At 36.9% G+C, this 18,039-nt stretch overlaps 2 protein-coding genes across 4 annotated transcripts; one reads left to right on the forward strand and one right to left on the reverse strand.

The window, feature by feature from the left end:
* The first annotated feature begins 508 nt into the window (after positions 1 to 508).
* On the forward strand, positions 509 to 6,368 carry ccn4a (cellular communication network factor 4a). Of its 2 annotated transcripts, none has more exons than XM_026257162.1 (5): positions 509 to 903; positions 2,496 to 2,787; positions 3,040 to 3,294; positions 5,046 to 5,239; positions 5,359 to 6,368. In XM_026257162.1, exons 1-5 carry the CDS (start codon positions 856 to 858, stop codon positions 5,656 to 5,658), a joined length of 1,089 nt encoding a protein of 362 aa, XP_026112947.1. In that variant the 5' UTR covers positions 509 to 855; the 3' UTR covers positions 5,659 to 6,368. The 2 variants fall into 2 exon arrangements, with proteins under 2 accessions (XP_026112947.1, XP_026112948.1); XM_026257163.1 differs by having other exon boundaries at positions 2,504 to 2,787.
* Positions 6,369 to 6,404: 36 nt separating this feature from the next.
* ndrg1a (N-myc downstream regulated 1a) lies at positions 6,405 to 17,169 on the reverse strand. 2 transcript variants are annotated; one of them, XM_026257160.1, is made up of 16 exons: positions 17,036 to 17,169; positions 12,622 to 12,693; positions 12,486 to 12,521; positions 10,465 to 10,570; positions 10,201 to 10,321; positions 10,056 to 10,118; positions 9,911 to 9,971; positions 9,608 to 9,694; positions 9,457 to 9,513; positions 9,261 to 9,364; positions 9,112 to 9,174; positions 8,982 to 9,033; positions 8,771 to 8,818; positions 8,349 to 8,384; positions 8,027 to 8,078; positions 6,405 to 7,446 (listed from the first exon to the last, which is right to left on the reverse strand). In XM_026257160.1, exons 2-16 carry the CDS (start codon positions 12,676 to 12,678, stop codon positions 7,208 to 7,210), a joined length of 1,182 nt encoding a protein of 393 aa, XP_026112945.1. In that variant the 5' UTR covers positions 12,679 to 12,693; positions 17,036 to 17,169; the 3' UTR covers positions 6,405 to 7,207. The 2 variants fall into 2 exon arrangements, with proteins under 2 accessions (XP_026112945.1, XP_026112946.1); XM_026257161.1 differs by lacking the exons at positions 12,486 to 12,521; positions 12,622 to 12,693; positions 17,036 to 17,169 and adding an exon at positions 11,261 to 11,500.
* Positions 17,170 to 18,039: the final 870 nt, after the last annotated feature.

The following is an 18,039-nucleotide window of genomic DNA, read 5'->3' on the forward strand; positions in this document are numbered from 1 at the left end:
CTATTTAAACTTAAAAACTCTGCTTTAAAGGACGATGTCAACTGGCCAGTTTAACATAGATGGGAGAAATATGCAAAGGCAATGTTTTATAATGTATTCCCCAGAGACATGAAATACAGATTATTTGAATCAGCACTGAAGTGATATTTGAGCTCAGAATGACATTTTGTAGACTGTGCCAAAGTGAAATCCATTAGGTAGGTCTATAGCAGGATATGAAAAGAGCAACTTTTGCTTTTTTCTTAGAAAGAAAAGTTCTCATAGAGAAAGGCAAAATGTGCTTCTGTTCATCCATTTAATGTTCTCAGGGTAGCCTGCGAATTATGGAAGGCTTGAGCCATGTTTATATGACTCAATACATGTATGGAACATTTCAACAGTTTTAAAAACTGTAAACATTTCTGGTAAAAAAAGAAAAAAAGAAAAAAAAATCACCTTTAGCCTTTGGAGTAACCAGAGAAACGTTTTGCTTCGCTTTATTGCAAACTGTATTTTTTACATTAGGCTATCACACATTTATACATTACACATGCTATAATAACTATGTCACAAAACTAAAAATATGTTTTAAGGTGCGATGGGACATCAAGCTTAGAACCTCAACAGTTCGCGCATCTTATCTTAGGCTAGTTTGACCAAATCCCAAATCACGTGATCAATTCCTTGCCTGCGGTGTCATTGGCTCTGACGTCATTAAGGATCCCGAATATGAAAACTTTACAGCGGCTGGAGCAAGGTGTGTGTATGTGTGTGGTGCTCTCAGCTCACTAAATGAATGGATCCTGCTCGCGAATGGGCGATTTTTCAAGAATCATCTAATTCTGGATTCAATGCATTTATCACTCGGGATCAGTGATGACTTGGCTTCTGATGTGGGTTCTACTATTTGCTTGTGTACCACAGGTAAGAAATATATTTATTTTGTTTTGTTTATTTATTTATATCTATTCATTTTATTACAGTATCTGAATTAGATGAAATTAACGCACAAGTAACACGCCACAACTTCAGTTTAATTGATAACAGTTTAGAAGACAGTTTAACATGCGGTTGAAAGCTGTATCTTTGACCTACAATGCTATTTTTAATGAGTAATAGTCTATTTGCTTTTGTATAACTTACTGTAAAAGGTTGTTTGGTGTCTGCACATGCATTTTTCAAATGAAAATTTTAAGGTGTTTTGTAAAATAAAAGTAAAACAAACCATATAATGATACATAGCGTTTCCAAAAGCCTATTCTTCATGTATGTTGTACTCTTTAGCAAAGCGAAAATGAGACACCTTATCAGAGGTTTATGTGGCAGCATTTGCATCATTAACTCAAACCCCCATCTTTTCCACATTAAATTCACACCATATCTTTATTTAATTAATTCAAATTTAAATGCGCTTTAGATTTAATTATATGTGACAGACATTCTTAACAAATGACCTCATGTTTCACGCATTTAAGGAATGCAATTTCTTAACAAAATGAATTACATGTGTGAGAGTATACTGCCGCCCTGTGGACTGAAATAAACATGTTTGTCAAAATGCATATTTAGTATTTAGATTCAAGTAATATCCTTTATTGTTTTGATTCACTGGAAACTCTTTAAAACGTATGTCGTTGAACATGACAGCCATCCTCTTTGATACTTACATTTATGCAATTTTTGCTAAGCTTATAAACGGTTATGGAGATCTGCAGCTGTAAGGGCCTGAAGAAATCGACGTAAAGAGGTGCCTACTAACATTTATTAACATGATCTGTCGTCCAAAACATGTGTTTGAGAATTTAGATACCACCTTAAAATAATAATAAATAATATCCACCCATTAGCTCTATTTGTTTCTTGACCTGATGTGCAATGATTGTCCAGTACAAAATAAGACCCATGAGCTGACAAGTCTTTAGCTATTATAATTTGATATGTGCAGGAGAGTGTAATTAGAACTGGTTCATTACTCTGAGATACAGTAGTGTATAGGAAATTAATTAAGCTACATCACATCCAATTACAAATGGCATCATAAATTGCATTTAGAGGTTCAGCTGAAATGTGTTTACATGTCTGAGATAAAGAACAACAAAATAAAACATTTATCTATGAATGCTTGGTAACTATGACGTTTATCATACAATTGTGATATTGTACAATTGGAACACTTTTCTTACAATTCTGATATAAAATTCTAGATATTAATTCAAAAGCCACAAAAAAACTGAATTGTTAGATCAATAATTCAATAGTCAATAATTAACATCAATTTTACAACTATAAAATGTAAATTAAAAATTCTTAGAAAAAGTCTACCTTGAATTGAATTGTGAGATGCAGCCCTAGACTCAGAATAAAAGTCACAGTTACCCTTTTTATTTTATTATTAAATCAGTCATTCCAACCCATTTTCACAGTGTCTGTAGCCAGGAGGTATTTTGGCAGGGGGGAAAGAAACAAAAGCCTAAATGTGTCAGAAACAGGAATATCTTGAGACTTGTGTCTTATAGATTCACAGAGCATTTGCCCAGGATTCCTCTAAGATGCTGTCCACACCAGACCCCGTCACCCCGGAGCCCTATAACCACACTCAGTACTGCCAATGGCCCTGCAAATGTCCTAAAACTCCCCCCACCTGTCCGCCAGGTGTGAGCTTGATCATGGATGGCTGCGATTGCTGCAGAGCATGTGCCAAACAGGTAGGGGAGGTTTGCAACGAGAAAGAAAACTGTGACCATCATCGTGGCCTTTACTGTGATTACAGCGCAGACAAGCCTAGGTACGAAAAAGGAGTATGTGCCTGTAAGTGTCCTTGTACTAACACAGCCTTCATATTAACACTGTGTTCCACTCTTAGATTAGATTACGATGAAGATTTAAAGGGTAGATTAAGGTGGCGGAACCAACTGTATAAATAAACCAAGCCAGGCGAAGCTGAGCAGACCTTTTAGCTTTCGTTTTCACACAGCACATCACATACTTTTCTTGGTATTGCATCCAGTATGTATTTGATGAACTTGACTGCACTCCGTTCTGCTCTTTGATGCTATCCAGATCTGCCAGGCACTGGCTGTGAGCACAAAGGTGTGATCTTTCGCAACGGCCAGAGCTTCCAGCCCAATTGCAAATACCAGTGTGTGTGTGTGAATGGGGCGATCGGATGTGTGTCGCTGTGTAATGAGTCTCAGCCTCCCAGGGTTTGGTGCCAGAACCCCCGGCGAGTTAAAATCCCCGGCCGATGCTGTGAGCAGTGGATCTGTGATGAGTCCAGGAGGGGGCGCAAGACAGCACCAAGACACACAATGGCTGGTATGAGCTCCTGCATCTCACGAACTTCCAGTAAATATCTGGAAACCAGGGCCAGAGGGCCGTCGCTAGTGGGGTGAAAGGTGGTGACAGTTTTAGGGGCCCACGGCTGAGGACAGCCAAAAAAGATGCTTAAAACATTCAAAAGTGTAGTGCAATGTTTAGTGCAATATTTTGTCATTGTAACATTTGGTTGTCATTTTCACTAGCATCTGCAGTTGGATTTATATTGTATACTTAAGTACACAGTTATCCTGCCGGTCACTATTGTGACCATCAGCATGTTTACTCATTCTATGACCACACTCAACAAAACTAAATATATGTGAATGCATTTATTAATACTAGACTCCCTAAATATCATCTTTACCAAAAATCTTTGTCATATATTTATGTTAAGACACTTTACTAGCCTTTAGTTTTGGAGCTTCGATGCAGCATTCATCTTCTCAAGGTGCAAACAAGACATATTTCCATATTTGCAGGAAGTGCACTAAAATGTCAGGATGGGCCGGTGGGATTAAACGGGTTAAGTGAAAGTAAACAGTGGAGAAAGAAATTGGATGTGTATCATTATATGGGGTTCATTGTCTCTTAAAGTGACCATGCCTAATTTAATATATGCTGTCGGTGTCCTTAATGTTAATCCAAGTGAATGAAAGAAAGAAAATCACTCACTGCTCTTGACTGAATTACTTTGTAGTTTTAACAAGAATTATTCCACAGTCAAACTAAAAAATATTCACACCAGATATAATTGTTTTTTTTTTTACTAGTGGTTGCAGGGCACTATAATTTATTTATGTAAGTGAGTATAGCAAAATAAAGTAAACGGTGACATACCCAAAAATTCTTCATACAGTGGACTACCAGTACAATTGATAAAAAAAAAACAATTGGGACCAAAATTTATTCAGACGCTTTTACCTGAACATGTTTTGTCTAAGTGTTTTTTCTTTAATTGCTAATGGAACCTTTTTACCCCACAGACTGAATAAAATTAAACATTGCTTGGTAATTGGTCAACAAAGTATTGATAGTTGTGTTAATATTTTCATACTAACAGTTGTCTGAATTTTTGGTTTAATTCTAATCCATTACATACCTTTCTATCAAAGTTATCTGACGTTATCAAGATTAATTAGTTAACTCTTCTTGTCATATTTTGTTACCATTATCTAAAGTATAACAAATAAACTGTGATAATGTGAGAAATGTTGAAGGTGTCTATTTTACTGTATATTTATGTTTTACATTGAAGACTATGCAGTGCTATTTCACATGTGATTATTCAGTTTCTGTACCTGGACACTTACAAACTTGAAAAAACGTAAACATTGTGAAAATAGCACAATTAATAAATAGAACGAGCATACAAATTAAACAAATTAAAAGTCTCAAACAGAGCCCACTGCCCCGCAAACCTCAGCTCCGGCCCTGCTGGAAACTATGTAATTAATTGATAATGGCCCGAACATTGAATTTGTGTTATCTTCTTTTGCTTGCAGTCATGTTATTTGCATCAAATGGATTGTAAACAAGACTAAAAAGGTTTAAGACAGTACAGTTTATAACCTTTATATAAACATGTTACTTCACTATACCACACACACACCAGATTTGTAAATGTTTTTGTCTCTTACATTCATCAAGGCTGCATTTATTCAAACAAAAATAGAGTAAAAACATTTATTTTTTTATTATCAGGAAACTCAGAAATGAGGAATGCATTCACTGTCTTTGCATTCTTACAGCCCTGTCTAGTGTAAAGGACGACTGGCACAAGAACTGTGTGACCCAGACAACCTCCTGGAGTCCCTGCTCAAAGACCTGCGGCCGTGGTGTATCTTTACGCATTACTAACAGCAACAAGCAGTGTAAGATGGTCAAAGAGAGCAGACTCTGCAACATCCGGCCTTGCAAAGTGGACATCACAAAACACATCAAGGTATATCATGATCATAAACATCAGATTCATTGTGATATTAAATTAGCATTTGAGAGTGACATGAATGACTATAGTGTTTAAAAGGATATAAATGGATTTTCTCCACATTTCTCCACAAGCCTGGAAAGAAGTGCTTGAACGTCTACAGGGAGGAAAAGCCACACAACTTCACTATCTCAGGCTGCACCAGTACAAACACTTACTGGCCCAAGTACTGTGGAGTGTGTATAGATGAGCGCTGCTGCATCCCTTACAAATCTAAGACTGTTGAGGTCGACTTTCAGTGCCCGAACGGATCTGGCTTCAGCTGGCAGGTCATGTGGATTAACGCCTGCTTCTGCAACCTGAGCTGTAAAAACCCCAATGACATATTTACAGATCTAGAACAGTACCATGACAAAGGTGAGGTTGGAAACTGAATGTATGAGACCTTGCAGAAGAAAACAATAGAAAAATTATTAGGGTGAAAAGCCATAGATTTTTTTTTAAATCATATTTAATATGAGACTTTTTCCTATCGGAAAAACGTAAATATATCCTAATATATTCTATTTTAAGACTGTGGCCTATTGCAACCAAATTGATCATATAAGCTAGTCGTTTCAACCAAGATTATGCCGTTTTTGGTGACAAAAAAAACTTTTGTACAAATGATATGTAAAAAAATATGTAATATTGACTTCTTTAGTTAAAATCTTTAATTTATACAGATTCTATTAAAAAAAGAAATAATTATTGCTTTTATATATTGATAATGTAGTTTTTGTAATGTCATGCGCTTTTCCACATTTATTCTCTTGAATGACACTTGTAGTCCTTGGCATGAGTTTTGCCTTATAACATTTGTATTGACGCAGTTTTCATTTAATTATCGAATAAACAGACAAAAAAGGTTAAGTAACAAGCTTTTTATTTTCCTTTTTTCTTTTAAATAAATACAGACTGTTATTCCATTAAAAATGCAGTGCATCAGATTGTTTTACATGTTTATAAAGCAGAGTGTTTACCAAGCTGCAATCATTTGTTTTAGTGTGTGTGAAAGAGCAGGTCAGTCGCTTATATTTTTCTGAGCAATCCTTCATGTTACTCTTTCAAAGCCTTGAGGAAAAAAAAAAAGCATCCAGTCCAAGAAGAGGATTCCATGGCACGATTTGTTCTGTTGTGCTTGATTGCATAGAAATCATCATTACAAACAAAAAACAACAAAAATATCACTCATATACAGTCTTCTAATATCTACATATTGGTTGTGTTAAATTTAAAATGAAGATTTTTTTTAACATTTGATCCCTTAATCATTTAAAATCACTTTCGAGAGCATCCATCACAGAGTTACAAATATAACACAAAATAATGGGACACTCCCAGCAAGGAAAATGCAAATAAACACAATATAAGCTTATACCTCAGTTTTAAAACGTAGGTTAGCATCATGAAAAAATGCCAGCGTCTCTAATCTGTGGTCAACCAATCCCTTTTCCATTCAATGAGGTTCATTTCAACATATACAGATTATACACTTAATTATGCACTTAATCTAGCATATAAAAGTGGTATAACTTGACTAAAGAAAATGAATAGCAGACTATAGATTAACATAAATTTACAAATGTGCCCTTCTCGGTGCCTATAGCTTACCTGGATAATGACCACCAAAATGTCTCTGTGCTGCATTGCCTCTAACAACAAGACAGCCTTTGCGCAGGGTGCAAAAAAAAACTAAATGAAATAACTCCATCATCAACTCTATCCACTCCTCCCTCAGCATTTCCCCAGGAAATGTAGTCTTAAACACAAGACACTTTGGCATAAATGCCCTCTAACAAATAAAATGGTGCAAGACGCCTGAGAGAAACAGCACAGCGGCATGCGGCGGTCTTGTTGAGAGTGTAGTTAGTGGCAGCGCAGCACAGTCAGAACAGAAAGGTTAATGCATATGTGAGATGGACTGGAGACGAGGTCACCAGTCTAACAGGACACTTCGGTGGACTTGGGAGCCTGGTCCACAGAACTGTCCATGTTGTCAGTGTGTGAACGTGTGCGTTGGTTGTCGGAGGTGTGGGCTCGGGCCCGGCCCTCGTTGGTGTGGGAGCGACTGCGGTTGCCCTCATTAGTGTGCGACCTGCTGCGGTTGCCTTCCAAGGAAGTAACGCTGGAGCCGGATGCTGTACGGGAACGGACCAGGCGGGTCATGCTGGCAGAGGGCACTAAGAAGCAGAGGAAGACAGATTATATATTATATTTTTCTGTATGTGTTTTTAATGGTTTTTTATGTTACTATACTTGTTATGACTATGTACACTACCGTTCAAATTTTTTTTATGTTTTTGAAAGAGTCTCTTATGCTCACCAAGGCTGCATTTATTCAATCAGAAAAATACAGTAAAAACAGTGATACTGTGAAATATTATTACTATTTTAACTAACCGTTTTCTATTTGAATATTACTGATTTTGAAACCAGTTGTGGCTACTTAATATGTTTGTACACTCTTTTCAGAATTCGTTGATGCATGGAAAGTTCCAAAGACCAGCAGTTTTTGCAGTTGTTTAGAAATTAGTCACTTCACTTTAAGAAAAAGGTAAAGTTGAGCAAGTCAGGTTGAAAATTAAATCTCGCCAATAGAGGGCAGCACAATCCAGTCATTTATTTTGCTATTTAGTAACGTTGTATGTTAATTTTACATGAACAAAGGAGTTCAGGCAATGTACCATGGGTATTTCTTATAAAGATGAAGCAGTATGGTCAAATAGAGACTATATTAAACAAAAATACATCAATACTTACTGTAGCCCATGCCCTGAATGAAGTACTTGAAAGCCTCTGTTAGCTTCCCAGGCTAAGGAGACAATAAAAGCAGAAATCAGTTTATTGGACTACAAAAACAGCTAATCAGGTCAAGGTGGAAAACAGATTTCCCTAAGTATGTGTTGTGAAACCGGATGGATTCTAACAGCCGGTAGCAGCAGGTGGCGAGCAGAGTATTAGAACTGAGAACTATATGCCATCGCTGTCCGTAATGAGATTACAGCGCACTTCACCCCCCATGATCATCCTGTGCCTTGAGTAAACTTGAATCTAAATGGTCATTAAGGCTATAAATACACACCTGGTCGACCTGGGGCAAGCCTCCACAGTCAGCCATCTGAAGAAAGAGAAGGGACAAAAAAACTTACTTGAAATGCATGAAAAACAAATGCGTCTCTGTTGCTTCTCATTTCTGTTTCTGCCATTCACACAGGTGTCTAAAACGCCCAGTGCTCCATTAACTCCACTGGTCTCAGCACTTATCGGCGATAAACAGGCCATTTCAGATGCCATAAACCTGATTCTTAGTCCACCTGAGGTCGAGCTGTGGAAAATTAGGTCAGCAGAGGTAGGATTCATCCCTGGAGCTGGCCAGCGTGGACCACTTCTGCACTACCTGGGTAAATTAGTCACTAGATAATGCTGAGCTATCAGGATCTTATCAGTGCCTGACTTTTCCATGTGGGCTATAAACACATGCCAGCTTCACTGGAGTCCACTCACCTTAAGCAGTGTGGTTTTGGTCGGGTCCAGCTTTGTGTTGCACTCAACCTGTACAAAAAAACAGACGCGTTCAACCACTAAATACACATGCAGCAGATATGAAATGTGGAGCAAGAGTGTGCAAGATCACAGGTTTTCAATAAAAAAATATGTATAAAATGTCTAGCAATCATAGTGAAGTGAATCGGTCCTAAATTAAGCTTTAACCTACCACAGCATCCACTGCTGGGGAACTGTCTCCAACTACCAGGAGTGCAGGACACCTGAAAACAGAGCGACAAGTCATTACTACAGGAAATTCATCCCCCATTGTCTAGAGTTTAAGACAATTTTAGACTTACTTTAGAGTTCTGACATTGGCATGGCCACCAGGTACAGGCCTCTCGATTTCCAGGTCTCTTCGGCTGTGAAGTGGATGGAAATATGAATTAAATGGTATATAACCACTAAAATAACGATTGAGATGTTTTAGTAGCGGTGCTGTGTTTACCTGCTGTAGGACTTGACAAAGAGATGCAGGTTGTACTGGTTCATGTCATTCACAATGTGGTGACGGTATCTGCCAATGAGGTCATGGTTCTGATGGATTTCCTCCTGGAGAAATAAGAATAAATAATAATAAAATTCATGTTAGTATAAATACATCAATTCAGAAACGATCTAGAATGGGTCAAACATTGACTTACATTTCCAAACAGGTGAGAGATGATCATGTCAGGCATGGCGTGAGTCCAACCAGAGATCTGTATTTCAAGAAAAGAAAATGAGCCCGGACACAAAAAAGAATTAACTCTATAAAAATGATGTATTAATTATGTATTAATGGTAAGCACTCACTTTGTGTGCTGCCCAGTCCATCCAGCCCTCAGAGCATGGGTTGATGTTTATTAGCACAAGGCCTTCCACCATAGCAGGGTGATCCAACTATAACAGGAAACAGTATTTGTAAACCCCATCTGAACAGATCTGAACCCTAACTTATTAAATAAAGAACATGCAAGTCAAGCATTTGCATTTTTTTCGTTTAAGGGATATTCCTAAGTAGCTAAATTAGCCAAAAGAATGCCATAATCCTAAGGAAATTAAACACTTGCACCTCTTTAGCGTGGTATGATTGATTCAAAAGGAAGTCAAACTCACCGCAAACTTAGCGAGGATATAAGCGCCCGCACCAACAGCCATGCCTATCACACTCTTCAGTCTGTGAGGTTTAAGAAAACTAGTTAGTATAGAAAACAATCCAGAATTATCCTAAAACTGTTAAATACTGAAACCAAGACCTCACCCAAAATGTTTGAGGATTGATGGAAGTGTCTCAGACAGTTGGTCCATGGAAGGGTATTCATATCTATTAATAAATAATAATTATTCTTCTGCATTCATTTACAGTAAAGTTTTCCACTCATATGTCTGCACATGATAGGACTCACCCAGTGGAGAAGGTGTTTGCTCCCTCTTGCTGCCCTGGTGCATCTACATGACACACAGCAAAGTGCTGCATGATCTCCTGCATATCCTCATGGCTGAACAAAGTGTCGTAGCAGCTTTTATCTATTGGAGAAGCATGGTGTATGCATAAAAACATGTCCTCTTTTAGAACAACCTCTGAATTAATGTGTATTGTAAACCAACACAAAGAGATTTAGAGGACATTTTAAACTGTTTTATCATGTTGAAAATATGTAAAATCTTACGGTTCAGTCCAATATCATGGTAGGTGAGGATGACGGGCCGGTCACCCTTAGGAACCCCTTTCATGGTGCAGTGGACTCTGCCATACGGAGTCTCCACATCGTGCTCCTACATGCAACATGGTAAGAAAACGCTCATCAGCGTCTGCTGAGCCATCATATGCAGCATTAATCTCATCTGCAGCACACCACGTTATTACAGCACATATCCCAACAACAACTTAAAACATTTTTCTTCTCTAGAACACCATTCAGTTTTAAGACTTTTAATAGAGAAGCTTTGCGGTTTAATTTAATATTTAAGGACAATCGTAATTCGGAATCTTTCTGCAAATGAAGCACAGACCAGCTGCAAACATTTCAGCACTCAATGCACTTTGGTTATAAATCCATAAAATGTAAGATCACGGTCCATGAAAACGGTCTGTCTGATTTCATAATGATCAACGACATCTACCAGTTTCACAAAGCATCCAACCCTAATTAAGACCACACAGACAATATTAAATTGATACATTTCTATTACATTTTATAAACGTGTTTTATTAGATAAAATAGGAAGAAATGAAAGATTTAGACTACTTATAAACTATATTATCAAGCTCTAATCTGCTAAATCCGCCTGTAATCCGCATAAATAAATTAAAATATTATAAACACTTGAAACATTGTGTATTGTGAAATAAATTCGACTTGAATTTGTCAAAATCAAAACTTTACTCATGCACAATTTGAACCACCAAGACAACAAAAACCCTAAAAACTCTGAAGCAAAAGCAACATGAACGTTTCTACTCACAGCAACTTCTATCTCGAATACTAATTCCGTATCAGAGTCCTCCAGAACCATGGCTGCCGATATTAATTAGTAGTAGTGATGAGAACGAGTAGGTCAGATCGAAAGTAAGCTCCTGTTTGCGCACTTATTTGCTAATATTCATCTGTGTGCAGGGTTTTATACCCATGTTGCCGTCGCTCGACATAAGCCCCACACTCCCAGCATGCTTTGCACCAAGATCAAAACAAGTTAATTCTAGTTAACGACATCCGTAAATCTGATCAGCCTGTATCAGATGCTTGGAGTAGCCGACTCTAGGTCTTTGGAAACATAGGCAAGTGCAGCCAAACCAAAATTTGATGATTGTGATGGCAGTGTGCATTGCATAATTGTCTTTTTTTATCAATACAATAAATAAAAAAACAGCAAAGAAAGTGCAACTGAGCTACACAGAAGCTCAGCAGATGGTCATGGCAAATATGTGCTGCTACTTTTGATTTTTCCTTAATTTGTTTCCGTCTAAAAAAACACAACTTTTACTTTGGAAAGAACACGTCTTGATGAAATAACATTCCTAAGGAGAATCGGTATTTCTACATATTTTCCCATGTTTAAAAGTGGAAGCTGCATCGCCACTAAAACCAAACAATCATAAGTCACCGTCAACGGATTGAACTTTAACTTTCGGTTGAACTTTCTTGAAGTTAATTTAGCACTAGTGACAATGACAAATAACCACCATGCACTGTAAAAGTCACTGAGAAAAGACTCTGAGTGCAGGCCACTGGTCAAAGATCAACTGGCTGATGCTGCAGAAACTAGTTTCAGCTGCCTCAAGTTACAGCACAAGCTGCTAAAAACGTCAAATAACATCTTTAACTCTGCCAAGGACAGAAACGTCTTGTGCTTGGCTTTGTATCGTGACTGAACACAAACATGTGTTGTCTCACTACTGACACTAATCTCTTTAAATGGGACGAGTCCTACATGAGCACCTCAGGCAGATGGCCAGTGTATCCCTCAGCAGCCCACGTCATTGGTCTAGAGACTAAACACATGAGCCGCAAACTTCAGGACTTTAATCTGTGCGAGGATCAGCACGACAGGCTTGTTGGATGTGAATCTGAACTCTATCAGTACTGCTGTAATGCCATGGTGTCAGCAAAGAATGACCTCTTAGATTTTTGAATGAAGTCTTGGGAAAAACATGAAAAATGAAAACCATACAAAAAAATGAAATCCTTGCCTTTATCTCCAACTGCTGAACAGCCTCTCTTAGCCCCTAGAATAGAGATGAAAACACAGTGTATTTTACCACAACGTGTTCACTATATTGTCTTGCATAAACATTTAGTTCAAATCTTTACAAATATAGTGTATACTTGCAAATCCTTGTCCCCGATGAGAGGCTTCGATTCAACTACTTGGATATCATCCATTCTCAATGAGGACACCTAGAGGAAGGAAAAAGGTGACATTAACACAACCGTTGGAGCACTTCAAATAATTTACCACAATCTTCCTCCAAGGTCACAGAAGGAAGTATCAAATTGCCATTTCCTTGTTTTTGTCATGGTGTAATTCAGCTTTGGCAACAGCTTTAGGAGCTCGTAGTGGATTCAAGGAAATAAGATTAAAAAAAACATTCTCTAGATCATTTGTGAGGGGGGGGGGGGGGGGTTTAACAATAGAATATTTTTTAATTTGGTTTGCTTTGCTTCAAATTTCCTATTTTTTAAGTTAAAAAGTTTTTTGTTTTTTTTTGCCCATACATATTACATACATGTGATGTATTGAAGTGAAATGTTTATACCAAGTTTCTCATACAGTGCAAAGAAAAGAAAAAAAGTATATATATATATATATATATATATATATAAGGCTATCAAGAACAAGACATGAATACAAATAATAAAATAATAAAGAATGTATCCAATTATCATGTTATGTTTAATATCATTTTATTCTGTAATCTAGGGGTAAAATGTATTTGATGCCACTCCTGTGCAGTATTAAATAGTCTGAATGCATGCTTCTGATGCAGTTTTTGTACATTTTGCCGTTTGCAATAATTGGAACATTACAAATACATTTGCTTTGTTTTGTTTTTATATTATCACCTCAGCTCTTCAAAACAGCCTAATTAGTTTTAAATGATTCAGATCATGCATTTCAAAATATGACAGTTTGAATGTTGCTGTGGATGTAAATGGATTGAGAGCTTGAACGGGCTCTTTGTCTGGCTGAGGTTTCTAGAGGTCACATGTCAGGCTTTTCCTCTGTAGTGGATGCTAGACACAGGAAGCCACCGACACAGCTGCTGCCATGGCTCCTGCAGTCAGTCCCTCCACCCCTTTAACACTAGCATAAAACTAATTCAGCTTTGCTCCAAAGCCAGTATAAAAGCCTTTGTGTCTTATCATCCCACAGGTTCAAGAAATGTTCCTGCACCAAGCCCCTATGAAAAAAGCAGCAATTGACTTTGTGATTCACAGTCGAACCAAGCCAAGATGTTTATCAAGAGGAATTTCTGCAGTTCAAAAACTACGATTGTGCGGTCTATCACTTGCTGAGGTTTCTACAGCAAACCCCTACACGAATTCCTGACCAGAATCATGTGAGAACTAAAATTACTCTTGATGAACACTAGACCAAGCTAGAAGAAATCAGCTTACTGAGACTTTATTTAAAAAAAATTAAATAATAATTATTATATACATATATATGTATGTATATATATATATATGTATGTGTATGTATATATATATATATATATTTTATATATATATATATATATATATATATATATATATATATATATATATATATATATATATATATATTAGGGGTGTAACGGTTCACAAAATTCACGGTTCGGTTCGATACGATACACTGATGTCACGGTTCGGTTCGGTTCGGTTCGATACGTTTTAGATACAGCAAAATGTAAAAACATCTCAACTTTTCAGAATGCCGCAAGCGCACCGCGGGTCATGTGACAAGAACCAACCAATCAGCTTCATCCTTTCCCGTAACAAGGTTGAGAGCTCAGCCAAGATGAAGGAACAGCTGATCATAGTTGTATATGGATTGCAATTTTGAAATAAATTTAGTAGCAGAGCTACTGCAAGCGATTTTTAGAGCAGGAAATCTATTTATCCTTCGCTGAAATTTCCGCGTCTCATGGAGAGAGCACGTCATTGTTGCTTAGCAAAGACAGACGCCTCATGAGCGAGCCCGAGCGCTTCTGCCCGAGCGCTCTCTTGCCATCACCATTATAGCTTAAAGGGAATCCAAAGTGCACCCAAACACCAGACCTGTTGGTTATTGGAGGATCTTCTAATTTCTAGTCTGTTAAACGCATTGGCTATTTTGCAACGAGCCTTCAGCGCGTACTTAGTGAGCGAGCGCCTGCTGAGTAGCCTAACATAAACATATAAGATGGTGTTTTTTTCTTCTTCGGGAGTGTCAGGGGCGTTGCCTGTTACGTTGTTTGGGTTATTGGGCTACCTTGTTGAACGCATATCATTATATTTCTATCTCTCTCTCTTTTTTTTTTTTTCCAAATATAATTAATTACTCCAACGAACCGTTCGGTATACATAATGCGTACCGCGTACCGAACCGAAAGCGTCGTACCGAACGGTTCAATACGAATACGCGTATCGTTACACCCCTAATATATATATATATATATATATATATATATATATATAATCAAACATAAGAAAAGTTAATTGACAGGTAACGGTTAGCTGGCAAATAGGTCACCTGCTTGTTTTTAAGCTGTGAGCTCTTATGGCCTCTGTGAATAATCTTTTACGTGGGAGTGTCAGTAATGTCTCAGCAGGATATAAACCGGAGCAACATAAGGACAGATCCTGCCCTTCCCATGCCCTAGAATACTCACTATACTTCAAAACATCCAAATGCACCTGTCTGCTTCTCCGGACCAGGTTTCCTTTATAGCTTACAACTGTAAAGTAGACTAATTAATGTCTTACATTACATACTGATTTAACAATTTATCAGTATTGGAACACTTCAGACAAATTTGTAACAGATACATTGCGTATTTCTATGAATATGTGCGAATGTGCATATATATATATTTTTTTTATTAACTTTCAGGCACTATAAAGATTCAAAGGTTTACTTCGGTTGCTATTGCGTGTCAGTAAGTATAATGTTAATGCTGGAACATAACCCCCATTGCAGCTCCACCCTGCAGGGGAGAGGAAAATTTTTGTTTCACTTCCCATAACCACTTTTTTCTTCTTCTTTTCTGAAATACAGTTCATGGATCACATTTTTATACTGAGTGAGATACTGAACTCAATGCATATTAGACCAATCACTGCAGTGGTCCAACAACATTTCTTCGCCAGTTAAGCAATAACACTTGTTGGCCTTCAACACTAATAGAAAATAATCTCAGATTTTTCTATTTATGTTTCACATATGTATGCATATGCTATTTTGCGGTGTATTCAGATGTTTCTCCAAATGTAATGCAGTATCGTAGCACAATAAAACTTTGCCGTTGTCATAAGCAAGTGTTTATTTAATTACTTATATCATTTATTAATTCCATATTTTCATTTGGTCCATTTTTATATTCACATATATAAATAGATATTCCTGATCTTATACTTACAATTATAATTTCATAAAAAAAAAAACTAAGTAAAAGCTTTGTTGCCATAAGGCAACAAAGTCTTCTACTGAAGCTTTATGGTCTGCTTTGGAAAGAAAAGTGAACTTGACGTTCAAAAGATCTATTAGTATTTCACAAATGTCTATGACATTTAATATTATACGAAATGCTGTCTCAGGCTAAAAACTAAAGCAATATACAGTTAAACCAGCATATTGTGGTATATTAGTACTACTTAGCCTACATATTAGTATCTGTCACACTGTTCAAATTAGTTTTCCCGCTCAAGCTCACAATACTTTGTCAGTATTGCAATTATTGCAACTAGTAAAAGTACTGGTAGTTAGTTAGTGTGCTATAAAAATAAAATTCTGTAAAATAGGATACAGTGTACTGTTATTTTTCACAGGTGTTTTACCTTTCTTTTAAATTCCACACTGCATGTTATGTTTTAAGGTTAACTTAATGGATAACATCCTGGCAGAAAATTATTAGTTACTTTTTTCAGTTTTTTCAAGTATTTGTTCTTAAAGAGTGTACCTAATTGTTGTAAACCAACAATTACATATACAAGCTAAAAATATGCTGTATCATAAATGTGCATTTATTATTGACCAGTTGAAACTAGCAATTTAATGCACAGTTGATGTTTGTACTGTTGATGTGCTGCTTGGCTGGCTAGCTGTTCAATGGTTTCCTCTTTTCGTGTAATTAAGATGAAAATATGTGCCTTTTTTATCATTTCAGTCACTTTACAAAAGTTTCTAAAAGTTGCCAAAAAACTTTTCTAAAATAGGTAAATTTGTTGCTAGGTGCTTTTTGAAAAAAAAAAAAGTTGCTAGGTTAGTCTGAAAAGTTGCTAAATCTAGCAACAAAATTGCTAAATTTCCAACAGTGTACTTTGTTGACACGTGCACGTGCAACCACACGCACGCGCGTTACGCGACAATTAAGTGACATTTTTTTAAAAAAAAACTATCGCGGTTTCGCTGTATTATAATAAACAGTGTCTTATTAAAACATTTATCTACAGTTCAAAGCTGAGAAATATATACCTTTCTCGATATCAAGCCAGAGACGGGTTTTATTAAATAACAGGCAACATTTTAACATTAAAAAAAAAACTTTTTATGACTTACCGTTTAATTGTCCACAAAATAAAAACAAGTCCAACAAAACTAAAAAGTTTTTTTTGCAGAGTTCGTGGGTGACAACTGTCTACGTGCTGATCGCGACAGGATGTAGCAGGCAATTTTATAAAGCTGTGTTTATAGTCAGTCCTGCCCACTCTTGCTTCTATTGGGCAACTTCACTGAGTCATGCCTTCCTTTCGCAGCATTGCATGAGATATGACAACATTGAGGAAAGTCTCTCGACTTTAGGACTGATCTTATGCTACAGTAAAAGCTAGAAAATAAGCTATTTGTGAAATTGACTTTATTTGGTATTTGGTCATCTTTGTTCTGTCCCTGAATACTGGCATCTGCTATAAAAAGTAATATAGAGTAATCCCAAAGCTTGTTATTCTTTTGAATCAATAAAGTATTGTTCAGAGTGCATGGCTCTGTATGTGTCTATGCGTGTGTGTCCTCTCTAATCACACAATGCTTTCACTGTAGGCTAATATGAGGCAGTGATAACATTCACAATGGACACATTGCACAGAAACTACCATTAGGCTGATCAACTCAAGCACCATTTACACCACAAACGGAATAAGACCACAGAATAAATGCAGACAGAATTGACTTCTAAAGCTGTGTTCAGCATGAGAGACTTTTCATAAATCAAACCTGTCAGATGAGATATTTTTAGGATATTTGATGTAAATCTGGGCAGTCGGCCAAGTGAAACTGTGCTGTGGAAAAATACTGAAACCATTGTTGACCAGATAAACTTTAGGATGTTAAGATTTATAGGCAAAAGCATATTGAATCAAAGAGTACACTTCTCGGTTTAATAAACTTGGTTAAAGAGAATAATAACTGATAAGGATTGTGGACTTTTACCTGACAAGTTCATATCTCTGTGTACCCACACAGTGTTTCTCGTGCAGTCTGGTGCTGCATGAATTTTAAATCAAACACCTACCATCTCCACTTATATAAAAAAAAGACAAACTTGATTCTTGTAATTTTTACTA

Source organism: Carassius auratus, unplaced genomic scaffold, assembly GCF_003368295.1.
Source record: "Carassius auratus strain Wakin unplaced genomic scaffold, ASM336829v1 scaf_tig00214237, whole genome shotgun sequence".
Lineage (NCBI taxonomy): Eukaryota > Metazoa > Chordata > Actinopteri > Cypriniformes > Cyprinidae > Carassius > Carassius auratus.

What these genes read in the sequence shown, in the direction of transcription:
- ndrg1a (XM_026257160.1), bottom strand. Translation starts at nt 12,678, where the DNA reads ATGGATGATATCCAAGTAGTTGAATCGAAGCCTCTCATCGGGGACAAG. An exon ending in TTTGTCAAGTCCTACAGCAG is followed by an intron (nt 9,175 to 9,260) that starts GTAAACACAGCA and finishes TCCACTTCACAG; the next exon opens with CCGAAGAGACCTGGAAATCG. An exon ending in GCTTGCCCCAGGTCGACCAG is followed by an intron (nt 8,079 to 8,348) that starts GTGTGTATTTAT and finishes TTGTCTCCTTAG; the next exon opens with CCTGGGAAGCTAACAGAGGC.
- ccn4a (XM_026257162.1), top strand. Translation starts at nt 856, where the DNA reads ATGACTTGGCTTCTGATGTGGGTTCTACTATTTGCTTGTGTACCACAG. An exon ending in ACCAAGACACACAATGGCTG is followed by an intron (nt 3,295 to 5,045) that starts GTATGAGCTCCT and finishes GCATTCTTACAG; the next exon opens with CCCTGTCTAGTGTAAAGGAC. An exon ending in ACATCACAAAACACATCAAG is followed by an intron (nt 5,240 to 5,358) that starts GTATATCATGAT and finishes TTTCTCCACAAG; the next exon opens with CCTGGAAAGAAGTGCTTGAA.